At 36.1% G+C, this 20,671-nt stretch overlaps 1 protein-coding gene across 4 annotated transcripts in view; it reads right to left on the bottom strand.

Annotated features, from left to right (window-relative positions):
* Positions 1-20,671, bottom strand: part of DOCK4 (dedicator of cytokinesis 4) — a 224,168-nt gene that overhangs the window by 113,953 nt on the left and 89,544 nt on the right. For all 4 annotated transcript variants that reach the window (XM_088165485.1, XM_088165487.1, XM_014871177.2 and 1 more), the window contains exons 7-8: positions 19,249-19,333; positions 17,440-17,591 (exon numbers count right to left, since the gene is read on the bottom strand). In XM_088165485.1, coding sequence (XP_088021611.1) covers positions 17,440-17,591; positions 19,249-19,333 — 237 coding nt within the window. The remainder of the gene's footprint in view (positions 1-17,439; positions 17,592-19,248; positions 19,334-20,671) is intronic.

The following is a 20,671-nucleotide window of genomic DNA, read 5'->3' as shown; positions in this document are numbered from 1 at the left end:
TTTACCCAATAGGAACTGTTGCCATAGGACAAGGGATAATGATTAAAAAACAAAAAGAGGGTTGCTTCAGACTAGAAATAAGAAAGCATTTTTTACAATGGCAGTGGTAAAACACTGGAACAGATTTTCTAGTGATGTAATAGATGCCCCACCATGGAAATACCCAGTCAGGTTGGATAGGGTGCTGACCAGCAAGACTCCAAGACTCTATTATCTTGGAGGGCTTTTCCAAACTTGATGTCCTAGCTCATTGCAGAGGGGCTGAACTAGATGACCTTTACAGGTCACTTCTGACTCAAAACATTCTACACATCTGTGATTATTCTGTGATTTAGCTCCCCTCAAAACTGCTTTTTCTCCAGTCTGAACAAGCCCCACTGTCTCAACCTGACCTCCAAGTTCAGGAGCTCCTGCCCACAAACAATGTGAGGCCTTCTGCTGAACTCACTGCAGCTCATTAATACTGGTCTTGTACTGAACGACCCAAATCTGGCATGGTCTGACTGATGCTGAGCAGGGAATGATCACTTCCCAAAAGCAACTGGTGACGTTCTTGTTGACATAACCCAAGATGCTGTAGCAGCTAAGAGCACATTTCTCCAGCCAGCTATCCAGGCTGAAACAGCAAATATTTAAGACTCTCTTACTGTGATTCTTTGAAAATTTTTATGCAATCTTCAGCTGTACAGCTTTTTTATCAAACACCGTAAAGGGCAGAACCTAAGAAACAGTAGAGAGGAGCTCACACATCAAAATACATGAAAATGTTATTTCCTCAGCAAAACGCTATTTTTCTCATTCACCTTTTATGATACAGCAAACTTCTGCAGCTTAGGTCTCCATGAGAACAATAACATTGAGTTTTAAAGATTGTTTATGAAAGTCTATTTTTACAGAGAAACAAGTTGGTATTTTGCTATTGATTTATAACTGGTTTCAAAATAATTATGTCCTTTCATTTAGAATTGAACTAAATTTGCAATATTGGAAAATACGGTAAAAAAAAGTGCAGAGTTTGTTTTTAGGTCTCATACAAAATTACAGTACATTGAACAACAATTATTAATTATATTTCCAAAGTAGCTAAAGTTTTAGGACCCCATTATGTGTGGAACAACTTCAAACTGTATACAAATGGAAAGGTCTGTTCCAGCAGTAACAGAGCTTCTGTGCACTTGGTACATGTCAATAAAAACCTGGCCAGTAAAGGTGATTCTGAATTTCACGCTTTACCTCAGTCTATATAACAACTTGAAAGTAATACATACACACCACATCTTACTATCTTTTTGTCTTTAAAAGAAATGCTAGATATGTTGGTTCAAAGAAAAATACCATTCATAAGCTATCTTCATCGTTTACCTGTTAACTGGGAAATATATTTAATTGGGAGTATATTCTGTATTTAATTAAGTTTACATTCCACACAAACAAAGGCACATCTTTTGAAAGCTTCCTATTCACTATTGATTACAATATGAAATTTTCAAACGCTGCTTATACTCACAGATCATGAGATTATGATTCACAACACAACTAAAAGCCAAAGACTTTGTGATGCCACAAAGATTGCAATAGATATGTAATGGTTATGCAGATCTACATTCCTCATTTGCATTTGAAATTTTGTTTCACTGAAGCAGAGAACCCAGTGGCAATGAAAAAAGCAAACCAAAACAACAACAAAATCTTAATCCTTGCTTGGTGCTTTATGATAGCTTTTTTTTCACTAGAAACATGACAGTAGCAGTTAAAGCTCAGATTAAAATGGTTATCTTTGAACATTTCCGGGGAGTAAATGCAAGCAGTTGAGACTTATAAGATTACAAGACAAAAATGGCAATGTTATATCTACATACATAGAGCATGGGCATTTCTATGCCATTTCAAAGAATTTTTGTAGAGACCAACAGCTTGTGAAAAGTGCTAAGGAAAGTAAACAGCCTTCATAATACAACATAAAGACAGACTTCCCAAGATCTGAAAGCCTGGCTTCAAACAGCAGTAAAAATCTCAGAGGGTTAAATCTAGAGCTAGTATCTTACAGCACAGCAGTTTTCTCAGCAGCCAGCTACACATACATAAATAGAGCAAAAATACACAGCAGTACCCCAAAGCAGAAATACCTCTTCTTTGTATTAAGATGACTTGAGTTTAGTTTAGTTTATGAGCACCTATCTCACCACTTAAACATGTCGTACACATTTAAGCTCAGCTGTCCTTCCATTGAAAATAAGGAAATAACTAATGCTGGAGAGATTAATTTAAGAAGGTCAACAAGGGATTTTTGTACTGTAACTTCTCATGTATTAGCAGAGTAACAATGTGTTCCAAATCTGCAGGCTTAACAGATGCATTTTAAAGGAACACGGCTGAAAAATGTTCTATTTTCATATGTGACCTCTATATCCTTAGTATTAGTAGGAAAATATTACCAGTCACATGGTACCAGTCTAGACAGATTGCTTGCTCTATGATTTATAAACACACTATCAAAAAAAAAAAAAAATCCAGCCAGATTTATACACATGGCATATTCTTGTGGCAAAAAACTATGACATCAAATAGTCAACAGTTCTCAGTACAGCTCCACTTTCAGACATCTTTATAAATGCTACTTGAAAATAGGTTACAGGGATTTCCAAAGTAATCAATGAGGAGCAATAAGAGAATTCTGCCACATAATTCACCACCTCAAGTTTATTACATTCCAGAACATTGTCAATGATATTCAGTAGGAACTTGAATCTGAATTGACTTCATTTACAGCTAAAGGCTCAGTGGTTTCATAAAACCCACATCAGACACAAAATGCTACCCTCATACTTAGTGGTGAAATAAGTAATAAAGAAATGTTGTATAACATATAAGTTTCTGGAAGAACATAAAGCCTTGAAGTATATCCTTAGTCAGAGAATAACTGAATGATAAATGTGCCAACATGACTTAGCAGTACCAGCTGATCCACAGGAATTCAGTCCCTGCATTGCATCTGTTATGTACTTAAAAAACCATTCCCAAATTTCTAACCGTAAAATACAAGGCAATAAGCAAAGGGGGACAGAAAAGTAAGAATGTGTACTATAAAAATGTCAGCCAATTTCAGATAAAGATCAAAGCAAAAACATTAACACAAAAAAAAAATCTTATGGTGGTACATTGAAGCTTATTTTTCTGTCCCCTAGCCATGATGACAATGTGAGGGAAGAAGAAGAGGAAAAAGCATTCAAAGAATGTTCATAAATTTATGCAGTGGAGCCTAATTTCCCTTGGTACAGTTAACTAGGAAAAGAGAAAGCAGAAAAGGAGATTGGAGGAAAAGCAAAACAGTCTTACATAGTTAAATCAAGCTCCTGCTCTCATCCTCTTTTACCTCTTTATTAACAGAAGACAGCCTTGAGAAATTAGTTTTTATGACAGTTTTTATGAACATAACCTATATTATTTTATATATTTGCACCTGCATTTTAAATGAAAGATGGTATCACACGTATCTTAAAAGAGCTAGAGAGCAATAACTAAATTATTTTTCATGACATACTGGGAACCAGAGGAAGATGACAAATACTGTTTTTAGGAATCTATCAGCAGGTATTTACAATGAAAGAAAAAAACATATACCAGAAACTGGAGCCTTCACTGATCTTAGTCTGCCACTATGGATAAACATTTTGCATCATAGCATTACTGGTACACAGACCTTTATATGTACTGGTACAGATCCTTTAAGCTGAATTACAGTCTTGATTATTATCCTAGTCTGTGACTGAGCTAACAGCATCGATACAAGCAGATTTGCCCATTTTCCCCAAAGATGGAAATTAAACCTGAAAGGAGGAGGAGAAATTGATAAAGTGAAGGGAAACAAGAGCGTTTAAGAAAATTCCCCTTCCTCCAACACCCCCTGGCTTCCTATGTATTCAATGCCATTTGGGGGTTTACAAGCAGCAAGCCTGTATTTTGTGTCAATCTTAACATGCTTTTTGCTGGTAGCCAGTGTGACTGCAACATGTTCTTACTGAGATGGTCTGTAAACCAACTACACAAATATATATATACACACCCCATTGGTGTTCAATATATCTCATGGTTACCTAAATCTGGGGCATACATGTCATGGCTGGTCCACATACTCCTATTCCAACATTGCATTTATTTCTGAATGCAGCTAATTGTTTAAGCTTCATCAGCTACATGATAGGTCACTTCTTCTAGTGTTTTCACCATCACATTTAAAAACAGTTATTTCTCCTGTCTTTCCAGTTTTCGATTTTTACAACAGAATCAGTAAGAGGTTTCTTTGTTAGTGCATATGAGCAGTGTAACTGATACCACAGGTTCCTCTTGATTGGGTTGGTTTGGCTTTTAAAATTTATCTATCTATACAAGCTCTGATCAAAGATCTATATAAGCTAGCACCCTTAGTCCAACTACAGTAAGTAGAAGATATTTGAGAAACAATCTTTAAACAGTGGATAAGAAGGTGTATTTGTTTCACTGAATATGGCTCTGAGAGGAACAGAGCTACATCATGAAATACAACTAATTTCTAACACATTCTCACTCCTGGGAGGGCTTATTAATGTCTCCCTACCTACAAAATACAAAACCAAATCTCCTCAGAAGCATTTGCTTGTTAGACTACATTTGTGCCTTTTTTTTTTTTTTAAGGAACTCATTCTTACCCTATCTACCTCAATTTACTTATTGACAAATGCAATTTGTAGTAATGTCACATGCAGCAGCTCCTATACACAGGCTGAATAGGACAGTCTAGGCCATCAGGCCAAAGAATCACACTTGCTGAAACACCAACTCCTCAAAAAATACTTGTACTAGCCTGAATGAAAATGTTAATTCTGTTGCAATTCAAGAATAGCCAGTATTTGAAGAACAATTTATCAAAACTGTCCAATTAATGGCAACAAATTATACAGCACTGCAAAAAGTCAGATAAAATAAATGATTTGTAAAAGTGCTGTGGTTTAACCCCAGCTGATAGCTCAGTCACCAGCTCATTCCCCCACAGTGGGGTGGGGGAGAGAATCAGAAAGGTAAAAGTCAGAAAACTTGGGGGTTAATGCAGTTTAACACATAAAGTAGAAGCTACACACACAAGCAAAGCAAAGCAAGGAATTCATTCACCACTTCCCATGGGCAGGCAGGTGGAAGTCATTCCTGCCATTCCCAGAAAATGGGAATGGCCATTTCTGGGAATGGCCAGAAATTCCCAGAAAACCAGGGCTCCATGACAGATAACAGTGAGTGAGGAAGACAAATGCTGCCTTTCCTTTCTTTCTTCCCTCAGCTTTCTATGCTGAGCATGATGTCCCTGTGGGGACAGTTGTCCCAGTTGTATCCTCTCCCAACTCCTTGAGTACTCCCAGCCTCCTCCCTGGTGGGGTGGGATGAGAAGCAGAAAAGGACTTAACCTAGTATAAGTTCAGCTCAGCAATAGCTAAAACATCCCTGTGCTACCAGCACTGTCCTTGGAACCAATCTGAACACAGTCCCATACGAGCTACTGTAAAGAAAATGAACACCACTTTAGCCAAAACCAGCACAAACCAGAAGTATTACTGAAACAATTAGAACCTCTTACAAACCAGGATGAAGTGTTTTGATCCCCTGGTGTTGTGGGTAACCCAAAATATTATTGCATTCCTGTGGCAGGCACCATTTTGGAAAACCTCAGATGTCATTTTCCCTTGCGCAGTCAGCGATGGGGGCCACCATCATAGGAGGGGGTGGTACCCTGCCAATTTGGATATCTCTTTGTTTCCCCTCCCTTCCTGAGATTTGGAAACTTTGCATTTAGTGATTATTTACTGTTATTTTTTTCCTGTTCTGCTTGTTAGTAAACTGTTATTTTTCCACTGATACCTACTCACATTTCTTCCTAATTAGTGGGAAGGGATTGGTTGAAACTAAGGTGAGATAACTCATTTTAGAGTGTGCACCTCTTTAAATTATTTTAAACCAAGATACCCAGCAATGAAGGTCAATCTTCATCTGTAGAAAATATTTTCTTACAGAAACTACCATAATGCCAAAACATTTGGCAGGAGAATATAGTTGTGTCAAACATTCCTTTCATACATCTTCCCACTAGATGAATCCTATCTGCTTATACTGTTGTTGTTGATGAATATGTAAAACCGAGCTACGAATGGAATTAGTCAAGTGAGAGAGAAATAAAAAATATATTTGCTACTGATATTGGCATCCCTGCCCATGGCAGGGAGAGTGGAACTAGATCTTATTGGTACCCTTCCAATCAAATCTATTCCACGACTGTATGGTATCTGAAAACTAAAAAAAATTTAAAATATTAACAGGTACAAAGGAGAAAAAGGACAGATCTGTAGAAATATTTGTAATGTACCAATCCACTGATTTTGAAATTTCTCACTGGTACTTGTATGTTCCTGTGAAGAGTTTCTAAACCCAAAACAGATTTCACATCAAAACCGGAAATCAGACTTCGGTAAAGAACAGCCAAGACAAGTAAGCTTGAATACCCACGGGATACCTAAGAGGCTGAAGTTCCTATGCTTGAATATGGAATGTTGATTACATTATGGGTCAGAATAATAGGTGGAGTGAGTATCTGTTTTGCCATGTAAAACAACAAATGACAATGTTCTAAACAGAGGACACTGACTGACTGGGCCAGTGCTTCAGCATTCTCGCCTCTGGAGGAACAGCAGGCAATTCAAGACAGTATCCTCAAGCAAAGAACCAGAATTCAACTGAGGCACACCTTTCACTTTTCCACTCTGACTGGTACCACGAAACAATCTTTTTGCTAATCTCCAGTGACAATTCCCACTCCAAAATATCTCCACATCTAGGATCCAAGCAGAAAGACTTTAACTATTATGCTATTCCTGCCAATAAAAGGCTAACAGCCTCTATATGACTTGACTATAATCCTGCACATAGGAATTTTTCTGCTCAAAATGAATAACTGGAAAAAATTATGCACATTTTCTGAGGGGAAGCTTTTGAAGTTTCTGGAAATTCAGGTTTCTTTTTTAAGATGCCTTTGGTAAGCCAAATTACAGATGCACTAATACATTCTTGTCCACGAGAATGGGCAAATTACCATGTATCTTAGAGCGAGTAATGAAATAATTAAGCCTGTTTATGTACTGTGTGTATATATACATATATCAATGTATAGAATGATATAAAAAAAAAGCAACCACATTCAGAAATGTACATACCAAGTTAGCCATCTAAAGAAGTATTTTTATTCCAAATACATAAAAGAGTAGTGGCTGCTTTCCTCTCAAAATGACCTTTATGTTTTCTTTCATGTGTTTTAACTTTCCTGCTAAAATTAGGACTAACTCTTGATTAAGCAGGAAGTAAATAAAACTAGGCTGGTTTTGTTTTATTTTGCTTCTAAGGAGTAGCAAACCAGAGTAGTAAGTGACTAAACTAAAATGGAAGACTCCTTTTCGAGTCTGCTAGCCAGAAAAACCAAGATGCTTCATCTTTCCTGCACCTATAAGGCACATATATATATAGATACACACACATATATATACATTGATTTTGCATAATTTGCTATAGCACAGTTTTAATTCTGTGCAAGATTAGATATTTTTGTGAACACGGCACAGGAAATTGAAAACAACACTGAACTACCCTATGCTGTAATCCATTAAAAGTGCAATCATGCTTTTGTGGAAATACTAACAGAAAAATAGCCCTGAACCAATCAATTGCTTCTGGTTCCCATGGGTTGCTCCCTTTACCAAAAATGCTGCTAGCTCCTTTAGCTTAAATTCCTGCCCTCCTTAGCTGGCACATTTACATGGAAAAAGTCAAGATCCAAGAGTACCTCAAGACAAAAAAGATCCATGGATAATGTGAAGGTATCTGAGTGATAATTTCCAAGGCACAGTATTAACAAAGTGAAGGTTAAACACTCTAAAATAGTATCATAAGGGGAAAAGGTAGAGTAGCCTATCATCTTATGACAGATTAAAATTTTTAGGGAGCACCTGAAATAAATAATTCACATTGCTGAAAAAGTACAACAAAGTCCAGTCTGAACTCTGCCTTTAGTCTGTTCACACCTCTCAGAAATTCTGTGTTATTGGTACCACATAATTATGTCTGAGGCACAGTTAAAACATATCCTTAACAACTCAAAAATACCACATACACTTTTTCCCTCCCCAGAATGATACTAATTCTCATAGAAAATGTTCAAAAGAAACACATCTTTATGCAGGGTTATTTATTAATAGAGTCTCTGAATTTTCATGACATTCAGAGACGCAAAACTTAAATACCAAACAATCAGATATAGAAAAAGAAACCATAGGCAAAAGCAGAAAATCTTAATACCAACTAATGTGCATGCATGTGCTCATATATAAAATTATTTTCTCCATCTTTCTCCAGCTTTTGTACTTGAGATACATTTCATCATTTGAAATTCTTTCCAAATCTGGATTTAAAGTGTCCTCACAATCATTTTCCAAATCTATTTTGTTCTCATCTCTAATGTCAGAATAAAATAAAGAAACAAGAGTGTGAAAATAAGATGAAAAGTAATAATAGACTCACATGTTGTAGATCTGGGCATCCTGGTGGATACCAAGTCAAACATAAACCATAAATGTGCCCTTGCAGTACAGGAGGCCAGTGATATCCTGGGATGCATTTGACAGAGTATTGCCAGCAGGATGAAGGAGTGATTCTTTTCTCTACTCAGCACTCGTTATACCACACTTGGACATTATTAAGGGACTGGATAGATGTTCTGACAGCTGGGACTGGTTAGCATGGAGCAGAGAAAGCTCAGAGTGGATCTTATTAATATGGAATATATCTGAAGAGAGGGTGCAAAGAGAACAGTCAAGCAAATTTCAGTGGTTCCCAGAGAGAAAATGGCCATAAACTGAAGCATAGGAGGCTCCTGCTAAGCATCAGGGAACAAATTCTTTACTGCTGGATGGTGTCTGAGCACTGGCAGAGGCTGCCCAGGGGGGTTGTGAAATCTCCATCCTTGGAGATACTTCTGAGCCATCTGGACACGATTCTGGAAAATCAGCTCTAGAGTGGTTACTCCAGATGACTTCGGGACTTTCCTTTCAGCCTCAACCATTCCATGATTGTGTGATTATGTGTAAGTACCACATACAGGCAGCCCAGATAGACAGCCAGGTCATTTGGGTCTTTATAGAAATATGGTGTTTTACAGTCCTTTCCCTCTTCCACCTCTGAAAGTTAGTAACTGTCATGATGCAGTATTCTGCCATTTATCTACTTGCCCAGAAGCTCCAAATGACATGATGGTTCTTAATTAACTATCCCTCACAACATGTGACATGTTTTTCGTGAGACAGAGGGTCAAGGTTCTTCAACTGTACCTTTTTATCAACTTCTGTGCCTTGCACTGAGTTCCCACCCTACACCTTCACAAATATACTGTTGTTAACAGTAATAGTGAGTTGCACAAAGTTAGAGTGATTACTAAAAGTCAGGTTCTTTGAGATGAGCAGTTCCCAGGTTTGAAGATGCTGATGGAGGTTGCAGAATATGCCTTTAAACATTCTCTTACTTACAAAATCCTTTCACAATATTATTGCAGAATAAGGGGGGAAAACAGAGTATATTTCTGCAAAAATTTAAAAATTAGAACACCAAGTAGTGATTATTTTGACTAATTAATGTAGATTTAAGCTTTTGGCAAGTGATTTCACTTAATTAAATGAATAACAAAAGTGAAATAATAAAAGGATACAAAGATTGATGATGTAGATGTCACTAAAAGGTGATGTTGCAAGTAAAACAAAACAAGGGCAATCTTATCCTTTGGTATGGTCTGGAGTTTACACAGTCATTAAGGATATAATCAAAAGCTCACAAAAAAAATGCAGTTGGCTTTCATTGGCCTTGGATAAACAGCCTATTCTCTTTCTGCTGTTTAAGAATCTCTTCTCATTTGAGGACAATACGACAGCTACAAACAAGGTTGTTCAAGGTGATAGAACAAGGAGGATTAGCATGCCAACTTATCTCCGCTCCCCACACAGATGGGGCCAGAGGCACCAATCATTTCTGATAAGATGTTCATATCATATTGACACAGACACAGTGTATATCATCTTACTGAAGTGCTGCCTTGAAATTTTCCCATTAATAGTACTGCTACTTGGAAAAAAAGAAAATGGTTTAGAATGCTACATAAGAACTATGGGTCATGTTACAGATTTAAGAATTTCTACACCAGTATGTTGGCATAAGACAGAGGCACAAACTCTATATAAATGTAAAGATCAGCTAAGTGAACAGGACTCTGACCAGGAGATGCAGCATTCTTATGCATACTTATAAATGCCAAAAACTGGGACCAGAGTCTGAACAGAACAAATGTAGGCAGCAGCCTTAACACCTTCCATTCCCTTTCTCATAATACACTACCTAGTGTTGCTGGTGTTTTCAAAATTCTCCTAAAAAATCCCAGGCAAGATCTCTAGATGGTAATGTGCTACATGTATTAATACAGTCTTATGGCATCTACACTGGAAAGGTAGGAATTTCAGAGGACACGGGGGTGACTTGATTTTTTTAATACAGCCATCTGGTAAATATTTTCTTTGGGCTTTTTGGCTTTGTTCATTTTATAGCAGCAGAATATTTTTGTAGCAACAAATAAAGTTAACACAGCCTCAGTGAATAATACGCATTGTCTAGAAAACAGCTACACTCTTACTTTGTCCCTTGCCACTTGTTAAACTGATTCTACTAAAAGCTAGTAAGTGAGATCTTTCCATGATCTGATACAAAAAATAAATCAATATATTTTTGATTATATGATTGGTGTTCCTAGAGCTCCAGTGTAAATGGTCCCCCTGGCTATACTAAGGTCATCAATGCTGCAAAAAAATGCTGTATTGGGTAGCTGATATTAGTACATGTGAACGGAAAGCACAGACTGGGGTCTTTATTTATTATGTCCTTTATTTCTCTGAAAATCTGCCACTGCAAAACTTGTAACTGTGCAACCCCTTGATGTACTTATCATTGGCTTTTTAAGTGTGATCTTACTGCTGAAAGAAAAGTTTGTTTCACTAACTTCTGTTTAGGTAAGAGAAAAAGGTATCCCCAAAGCTAACAATCATCACCACACTCACACTCTTCAGTACTCTTAATACTGGGACTCTATATATTGCCCTTCATATTCCAAGGAATAGAAGAACTTCTAAAACTTCACAAATGACCACACACTACAACTGATTTATAAAGCAGCTAATACAGAACACCAGAACACAAGATTGTTGCAGTGTGCTGAAATGCTGCAAATGCACGTTTCCAGTTTTCCATTAGAGCTGTAACAACTACCTAAAGTTATTGTTTCCTACATTAAATCAATTGCACTCAGGGTTCTAGCATCCCTTTGAACTCTGAAAATGTTTTTGCAATGTGATTGCAGTAGAAACAATTAAGTCCCAAAGCACAACTAAGTTACTCTGTTTTACAGAACTTTTCCTCATTCAAACGATAATCCTGTAATATCCATCTTACATACACTGTTTTATGACTTACATGATCAAGTTAAATTGAAATAGGTGCTTTTGAAGACAATCAGAAGATCATCTCCATATTTTGATTCACAAGCCAGAGCAGTTTGGCTATGAATCCAAAATAGAACATATGCTGCTGCCACTCAGTCCACACAACCACAGATTCAGTCCATGGTAAAATCCTTAAAACATTTACACATGTTAACATTGGGTCTAGCACGAACTGTTGCTCTACAAATCCACTCCTACTGGCTGGCACTACTTGCATAAGTAAACAGCAGTCTTAGACTTTCAAACTGTTGATTTGCTTACAACAAAATTAGATTATATAAAAACAGATCTTCAAGACTCTATACCAAATTGGTAAGTCCCTCTGATTTAGCTTTTCTCAAACATTTGTGCAACATGCCAGATTCCAGAACAGATTTTATAAAAACATTTCTTTAAGAACACGAAGTACCAGTAGACATCCAGATAGAGTATGTTTGAGCTCATATACTTTAGGAACAGCTCTAAGTAGACAGTAAAAGTTCAGCAGTGGCCAGAAAAATAGGACTGAACTAAAAGATAAACAAATCTCAAGAGATGTGACCATGGGCCTTTTTAATTTTCCAACTACAGTAACAGCAACTCTCTACAACTGCATATGCATTGCTAAAATGCTTTCTTTAGGATTCTATACTAGTGGAATTAGTTCTAAAATGTAAGTGTCATCATTATAGTCTTTTACTTTCTTAAAGAACCAAAAATACCCAAGGAATACACAAACTGAACTTGTGACCTTAACAGAAATAAAAGAGGAACAGAAATAAAAGGTTAGAAGACATAACAGCACATAAACCAAAGGACTTTACTGGGATAAGCCATATGGCTGTACCATGTTAAAGCAGTGCCTTTCACAGCTTGCTCTACCCCACTCAGGGGCTATTACTGTTCTAGGAAAGGAAACTGCAAAGCAGAAGGAAGGGGAGAAACAAATGGAACATGATACAAAAACACACCAGGGAAAACTCTAGGGACTATCAGGGGCTGACTTCAGCTGTTTATTGTTAATTTAAGTAATAGCAAAAATTATTCCTAGCAGCTATTTTAGCCAGAAATATGGATATATACATATGCATACATATCATGTGAAACTAACGTGCACGAATTAAATAGAAAATTAATGATTTGCAACTCTTCTTTTAATAAGCAGAAGCATGTCATGACTCAGATTTAACTATTTGACTTAAATACTGACAGTTTTCTTGCTTCCATGCAAGTAGAATATTCATGTTCAAAAAAAGCCCTTTAGAGTGTGAAGACACACATTAGACAATTATTTTAACATAGAAACACTCTTCAAAATAAGATTTATTATTATTGTTTATTAATAATAATAATAAAGTCATAGATAAACCTGTATTTTATTATTACTCCTAACTTAATACAACAAGACTGCCATTATTGTGGATGCCAACATGTTTACAAATAGTTATTTTTAATCAAAATTTTCTACAACAAAAGAAAAGTCTGGAGAAAAGTACAATCTCATCCTGTCCCAAACAAATGGAAAGTGATCTCAAAATAGTACTTACCTCTAACTTAGTAAAGCTGATAGAATACTATTCCTATTGCCCAAAGTGGGGGCTGATCTCATTAAGTTAGGTGTAAGCAAGGCATAACAGCCCCTACCAATCCAGAGAAATCTTTAGCTAGAAAGTCTGAAAATAAAAAAAGCCTCGAAGCATCACTGATTTTTTTCTGTCATTGATACCAGATTTCTGCCCTAGGAAAGTTACTAATGCATTTCAAAATCAATTTTTCACACGCCATGAAAAACCTACTATCTAATTCTCAGTATATGTTGGAAAAATCATGAGCATTTATACATGCTGTCAAAGATGAAAAATAATTTGAGAATAGTCTATCTATAAATATACCTAATTTTTCTTTTATTCATAGAATCATAGAATGGTTTGGATTGCAACACACCTTAAAGATCATCTAATGATCTATTTAAAATACTAAAGGAATACTAAGATACGTTATCAAAAGCAGAATGATTTTATGGCTTTAATTTCCATCTCTTCACTTATTTTAAAAGGTGCTATCCTAAAAATGCACTGGTAGGTCCCACAATGAGACCACCAATGTTTATGTTTATTTAGGAGAATATTCCTTAAATATATACACTGCCTACCACAACATATCTGTGCTATTTAAACTAAAAAAACTCAATACATAGTAAAAAACACTAAATTTGTCCATATAGCTATCATTTATTTTTGATCTGACTACCCCAAGTTCTTTGAAAATATTTAAGAGCAAATTCAGAATGCTTTTCCCATAGATTCCACTCTTAAGGGCTGATGTCAAAAACTCAGATAACCAATATTGAGAATTTATATCCTTTATGATTTCAGTATCAACTCTTTCTGAACTTGAAGCCTCAAACTTTCGTTTGAGAGAATCTATAACTGCATAACAAGAAAAAGTTGCACTATCTTTCATTGCTTATTGGTATTTTCTAAGTCTGATAATTTCTTAATATTGCATGAGAAAACTACAGTTTAAAATGGGCTGCGGACAATTCTATTCTTGCACTATAATACAAAGCTCAGCTATTAAAACATACATTCCCTATGTTACAAAGTACCTTCTTTTTACCTTATTTTCCAAAGCATGGACTTTTCCACAGGGTTTTTTCTTGCACTAGTCTGGACTGGAAATACTATTCCTTTTTGGAGAGACTCTCCCCACCTCAGCATCTACAGCTGCTATTCTGTTTACTGTGATACTTGAACAAATATTGCTGTTCAAAGAGTTGAATGTATGATATTGATAACATAAAGCACACAAAAAAAAAGCTGAGGAGAAAGATATCCAATCAATTAAAAAAGTAATCAGACAATGTTGCTTCTAGTCCTCCAACAATCTTTTAAAGCTGCTACTTTAATTGCATATACCTGAGGTTAGAAAAACTAAAATAGATTTATTAGATATAGATATATTGATATAGAGAGATTTTACAATTGCAGGTCCACCTGAGAAGACGCTAAGTTAGTTTTAAGAAATTCTATTATTAAATCTGAATTCTTTACTCTCTTCACCTGAACTCTTTAAGAGGCTACAGAGTTGACTTACTTTATGTCAATTTATATGAGGTAGACAATGAACACTCTATTATGTGTTCAAACAGTCTCATTAAAGCAGACAGGATTACCCACCTGAGGAAACCTTGGCACACATACAGTGCTTGCAAAATGTAACATATAAAACAGCAAAACCCAAAGAAATAAAGCCCAAAATATTCTAATAGCAATGGTTTGAAGAAATACATTTTAAGTCATTTATATTCATATGCTTCTATCTTTACCTGTGCTTGTAACAAATTTCATCTGTTCTTTTCATTGCATTTTTCTACTGAACCACAAAACGACTTAGGAGACCAATGGACAAATGACACAACTAGGTTGTGACAGAGCTTAAGGTGTTGCCACACACAGCTTTTGACCTGCACTTTTGCTAGAAATGAGCAGAAGAGTCTGTGTACCCAACAAGCTCCTCAACTCCATTGTTGCCCATAGGCCTTGGTATCTTTGCAGGGCGTGAACCATGGGGGCTGGGGACACTGTCTCCTCTCATACATTATCATTCTTCTGAGGGAGATTGTTCATTTCAAGGATGCCCCAGCAAGGGCCTAAAGATCTCTGAAATATCCCACCCATTTGTACTGAATAAAATTTATACATTGTACCATACTGTTGTGCACCATAACCAACCAGCTTTGGTTTAACTCCATAATAAAAAGGTTAAGTCACTTCCATGTCTAATCCAGACAGACCATATAAGTATTCATCTTGGACACATCTGCATTCCAGAGCTCATTCTGTGACAGATATACCTCACATTTAATTTGTTCTTGTGAAAGCTCTCTTAGATTTAGCTTTTCCAGTATGTTGAGAAGTTGTTTCTTGAGAGGGTATTTTTGGGGTTTTTTTCTGTTACAGGATGGTATGTTTGTTTGATTTGCAGATGGTGCAAATTAGCTTCACAAAGCTTATTCTGTCATTCCCCCATGCCTCAGAAGGCAGTTTGGATTTGTAACAACACATTTCTTCAAGGCTTGCTAGTAATGGGATGAGGAAGTTCACAGCAGCTGAAAACAGACACAGTAGTCAGGAATCAATAACTAAAGGTCAGATCACAGCAAGCATGTGAGAAACAGCTCTAGAATTTGTGCTTTCATGTAACATGAAATCCAATCCATTTGCTTTCACAACACCACCACTATCTTAACCTTGTTTGCAGCAATCCATATCACCCCAAATTGTTTACTGTCAAAGTCTGAAGTTCTCTTGTAAATCTATCACCTGCTGTGACATTCATTGGAGTGAACACAAACAACATGTCCTGATGCACATTTAATTCTCAGAAACGACAGGAAACTGTATTTTGGTGACTACTGTCTGTAGTGCAGGCCAGAATGAAATGTCAGTATTTAACAGCTAACACTGTAATACTAAATGTCTATACATGATCTCACTAACCATAAAAATTAATGTACCCAGTATACCCCTCCTCCAACGTACTGGTTTCTAATTTTGCCTGCACTGCAAAGCACAAACACAATTTTGTCAAATTGAGCCCAACTTCCACATAGTTCCCTAAACTCCTATTGCCATATTTAAGACAACTGTGGAAAGGACTCAAGCTGGAGAAGTTAATGGAAAACCATCTCCTGTGGGAGAGGCCCCAGGCTGGAGCAGAGGAAGAGTGCAAGGAGTCCTTCCCTGGAGGAGGAGGGAGTGGCAGAGACCTTGTATGACCAACTGACCACTGCTCCTATTTCCAGTCCCTTGTACTGCTGGGTAGAAGAAAATCAGGAATGAAGTTGAGCACAGCAAGAAGGGAGAAATGGCAAGGAATGTTTCAAATCTTTGGTTTATTTCTCATTATCCTACTATGATATGATGGGTAATAAATTAATTTTCCCCATGTCAAGTCTGTTTTATCTTTGACGGTAAGTGGTGAGTGATCTCTCCCTGTCCTTATGTTGACCTGTGAGCCTTTTGTTCTATTTTCTGTCCCCTGTCCAGATGAGGAGGGGAGTGACAGGGTGGCTGTGGCTGGCTGGAGGCCAGGGTCAACCCACCACACCCATCCCCACTACACAGCCATTTAATGGTTCAAATTTCCTGGCGTATTACTCACACGGAACTTACTGAGCTCTTGCACTAACTACACTCTCCTCCTGTGCTCATATTTATTAAATGCATAGTGGCCTCACTACTAATCACTCCCATGTTTTCTCTCTCAGCCAGAATTGCGAAAATAGAAATAGGTACTGAATATTTTAAAAATCAAAGGTAACCAGGTCTCTCACAGAATTTAAACTCTAGAACAGATTTATTTTGACAGTTTCACTGATGAACCAGCACCTTCTCTTAGTAGCAAAGCCTCCTTTGATAAAAAACATGCTTCAGTCACTGATGAAGGGCAGCCCTCCAATCTCATGTACCACAGATAATTAATCTTATAAATATTATGGAGAAAGCAAAAGTTCAAAGTTTTGAACCTGCTCTGATCAGGAGAGATGAAAACAGGGATACTGAAAAATGGCCGTTCTGTACTCATACATGCATATATATTCCTATACAAAAAAAACCAAAACTGGAAGGTGAAATACATAAACAAGACAGACATGTATACATTTTTGTAAACCTTTAATGACACTACAAACCATTAGACATAACAACTGAATTTCAGAAGGAAGCAAAATACTCTCACGAAACAAAAACACCTTGCCTTTGTTTCTAAATGTGGAATTTGTTACCAGGATCAAAAGATATAGTATTTATTGTAAAACTTATGTAAAATCAGTATTTAAATAGAAATCATATGGTACCTGATGGGTCGATTTTCTTTACTATCAAAGAGTGAAAAGATTACTTCCAGTTCCTCTCCCAGATTGGAGCACATTAAGCTCTTCATCTGAACAAAAAGATGGTGGCTGCTAGCTGGTACTGGTGTGTCTTTTTTTCGATGGCGATGTTCCATCTAAAAATACCACAAAAACAGTGACCAGTTTGAGTCAATTATAAAATTCTCAAAACCAAAAGAGGCAAAATATGTAATGCAGAACTACTTTCTTAATCCAAATTAGTATCTTTTTAAATTTAATAATAACTTGTATTTTTCCCTTTCTCCTTTGTTTCTTTTGCATTTGAGAAGGAAGACACAGGGAATTTACTTTCCCAGTGTTACACTTCATCATAGCTATCTCTAGGAGAAAAACAGTAAACTCTAGAAGGTTATCTTTTTCTACTCTGAAAGTGTGGAGCTACTTTAAAGCTTTGTGCTATAACAACATAGTATTTCTTAGCTGGTTTAAATGTTAATGATCTGATATTCCAGTATTCAAACACATAAAAAAATGCTTTTGCAGAAGACTAAATACCAGTCTTTTAAACTGGGGAAAAGCAATCATATCCACGTTTTATGATCTCCGGCCAACTGCCTTATACAAGCTAATAAACTGTCTTGATTTGACATCAAAATACCTTCTGCATTTTAGTCACCTGGTAAAAGAAGGACAATATTAACTTGTACTATCCCTCCCTTACATTGTAAAAAAATAATTTTAAACAGCAATTTTTCTAATCTACATAGCCTTCATACTGAGGTTATTCTTTTGCCTCCCTTTTATTTTTCAAAGTACACTCCATGAGTGCCATTACTAGTTATCTGAGTTATTTTTCCTCTGTTTCTTCATATGATTAATGGTTCCTCACCATATTTCATCTAGTGCTTCAACAGGATCCCATAATATTACATATGACTTTAAAATTACTCAAAGGTGTACTGATTCTAGCACAAAGAATTTACTATTAGGCTAGACATTGCAAATTAACAATGCAAGAAAAATACAAGTTAAAAATTATTTTAAAAACACATAATTATTTCAGATCCACAAAAAATTGTAGCAATGTTGTTTTTGGAGGGTTTGTGTTTAAATACAAAATTATCATAAATAAAATTCAGTTTAAATACAAGCTTGGTCTTCAGCACATAAGTCTCAGAACTGTGTATGTGTAACAGCTGCACTACTTAAATATGAGACAAAGCCTACATAAATGAATTGGCAAGTTTTCTTAGACTCACTGGAGATTTAACCAGAATAAGAAGTATCAGTGCTGGTTTTAGTAAATCAAGATGGGCTTTTACACCCAAAGGAAAGCTTTCTTATGCAGTTTAACTGCTATTTACATTAATATATTAGAAAGTACCAAGAGCCCAGTATGATTAATTGTGACAATATTATACCATTATTATATTTCCACAAAGCTTATCCAGACAGGCTCATGAGCCAGGTAAAGCTCTAATGATAAAGAGTCCCATAAGCTTTTAATGATGATTGAATTCATATTAACAGTCATAACTTTAACAGTACATCAGAAACCAAAACTTTTAACAAATAACATTTAAGCTACGCACGCATGCACACAAACTTGATATCAAATCAAAGAATCTCATACAGATGTAGAGATGACATAGCTGTTCAAATAAATTCTTTCCTTATAGTAAAACAAATTACATTATGAAATGCCAATTTATTGGATCAAGAAAGGTACTTTTGGTTAAATAGAAAAGAGTGGCCATCACACTATCAGTATGTAATTTGATAGCAAAAGTACCAAATATTACATTCACCTACCAGCCTGTAGAGCTCTGTAATGCTGATCTCTTCAGGATCCACCATAGCATATTCTTTTCTTGGAACTAAGTCAAGCCCCAGTTGTCTGTATGAGAAATGGAATAACAGTAAGTAATTTCTACTTGCAAAAGAAACAAATTAACTCTGCATGTGTTTGTTGTTTATTCCAATAAACAATGCACACTTTAAATGGTACCCTACAATTAGCTGACTTTGGTTTTGTTTTAATGTATTTTGGCTGTATCCACCATTCACATCTGAATCATTCTCTTTCTCCACATTGCAACGTTATTAGAACGTTTCCCCACAATTTTTGAATCTCTTTCACATCGTGGACAATGTGCAATGGACATTGTACTTCACACTACTGTGAACATTTCAGTGTGAATGCATTAGTAATGTGAGTGCTTCAGTAGAAGCACTAGTACTGTCAATTTGAACAACAACCATGGAAAGGCAGATAAAAAGAAAATCCGTTAAATGCCAAAATATCAGCTTATTTTCAGTTTCAACTGGATGGTATCAAAGAGGCTTGCCTGTATGCCCTGAACAAAATAATCAACAGGAATACAATTTATTTCCAGCACAGCAGCAAGCAATAATGTTTAAGAACGCGTAAGGACATGAAGGCAGTCATGCTGAATTTAGGAAAATTCAAAAGATAAGAAAGTTTTTCAAAAATATGTTTCAAAGAGCAGGAACTGTCCATGTCAAAACCTTCGGAATTAATTCCTTTCAGTTACTGCAAATTTCTAAGCAGACAGGTAATCATACACATTTAGTCACAACCCTTTCACTCTGTTAGTTATTTATGCTTTCAGACAGCTATAGAAACCCAGTAAGTTCAGTTAATTCTACTACTGAATATTGCTACCTTTAGTTAGCATTTAGCTGTATAAATATATGCTAAAGAAGAGACTTTGGAGACAGCAACTAAATGCCAGAGGGTGTTTTAACCATTTTCTTACTTAAAAAAAGTAAGATAATACTATTTGTGTTAACTCATTTCAGTTATTCAGATTAAAGAAAGATGCAGAGTGCAGTTGCTGGCTGTATGTTAGATGCCAAGTAGGAACTACATTGTGTGGCCAAGTTAAAAAAGAAGCAATGTGAACCAACAGAGTTTCAGTTAGAACACAAAGCTATGCTAAATGCATCATCCAGGCATTGTGTGTATTAAAAAGATGTAAAATGCTGCTTCCGATATTCCAGTGCAATTCTCTTGTAGATAATACTACTGCTAGGTAAATTACACTGATAAAAAAGAAAAATAAAACAACAAGCCACTTTTCATTTTAAAACATAATGGACATTAAAACAATGAAGGAGAAAGTCCATAAAAAAAAGGTAACACTTGTTAGAAATTTGTTCTTTATTTCAGCATTCTACAATCTGCCTACAGAACTGGCTTTACAGTTCTACT

This window comes from Sturnus vulgaris, chromosome 5, assembly GCF_052056855.1.
Source record: "Sturnus vulgaris isolate bStuVul1 chromosome 5, bStuVul1.hap1, whole genome shotgun sequence".
Taxonomy (NCBI): Eukaryota; Metazoa; Chordata; class Aves; order Passeriformes; family Sturnidae; genus Sturnus; species Sturnus vulgaris.
Note: the sequence above shows the minus strand (reverse complement) of the source record. Positions and strands in the feature narration are given on the sequence as shown.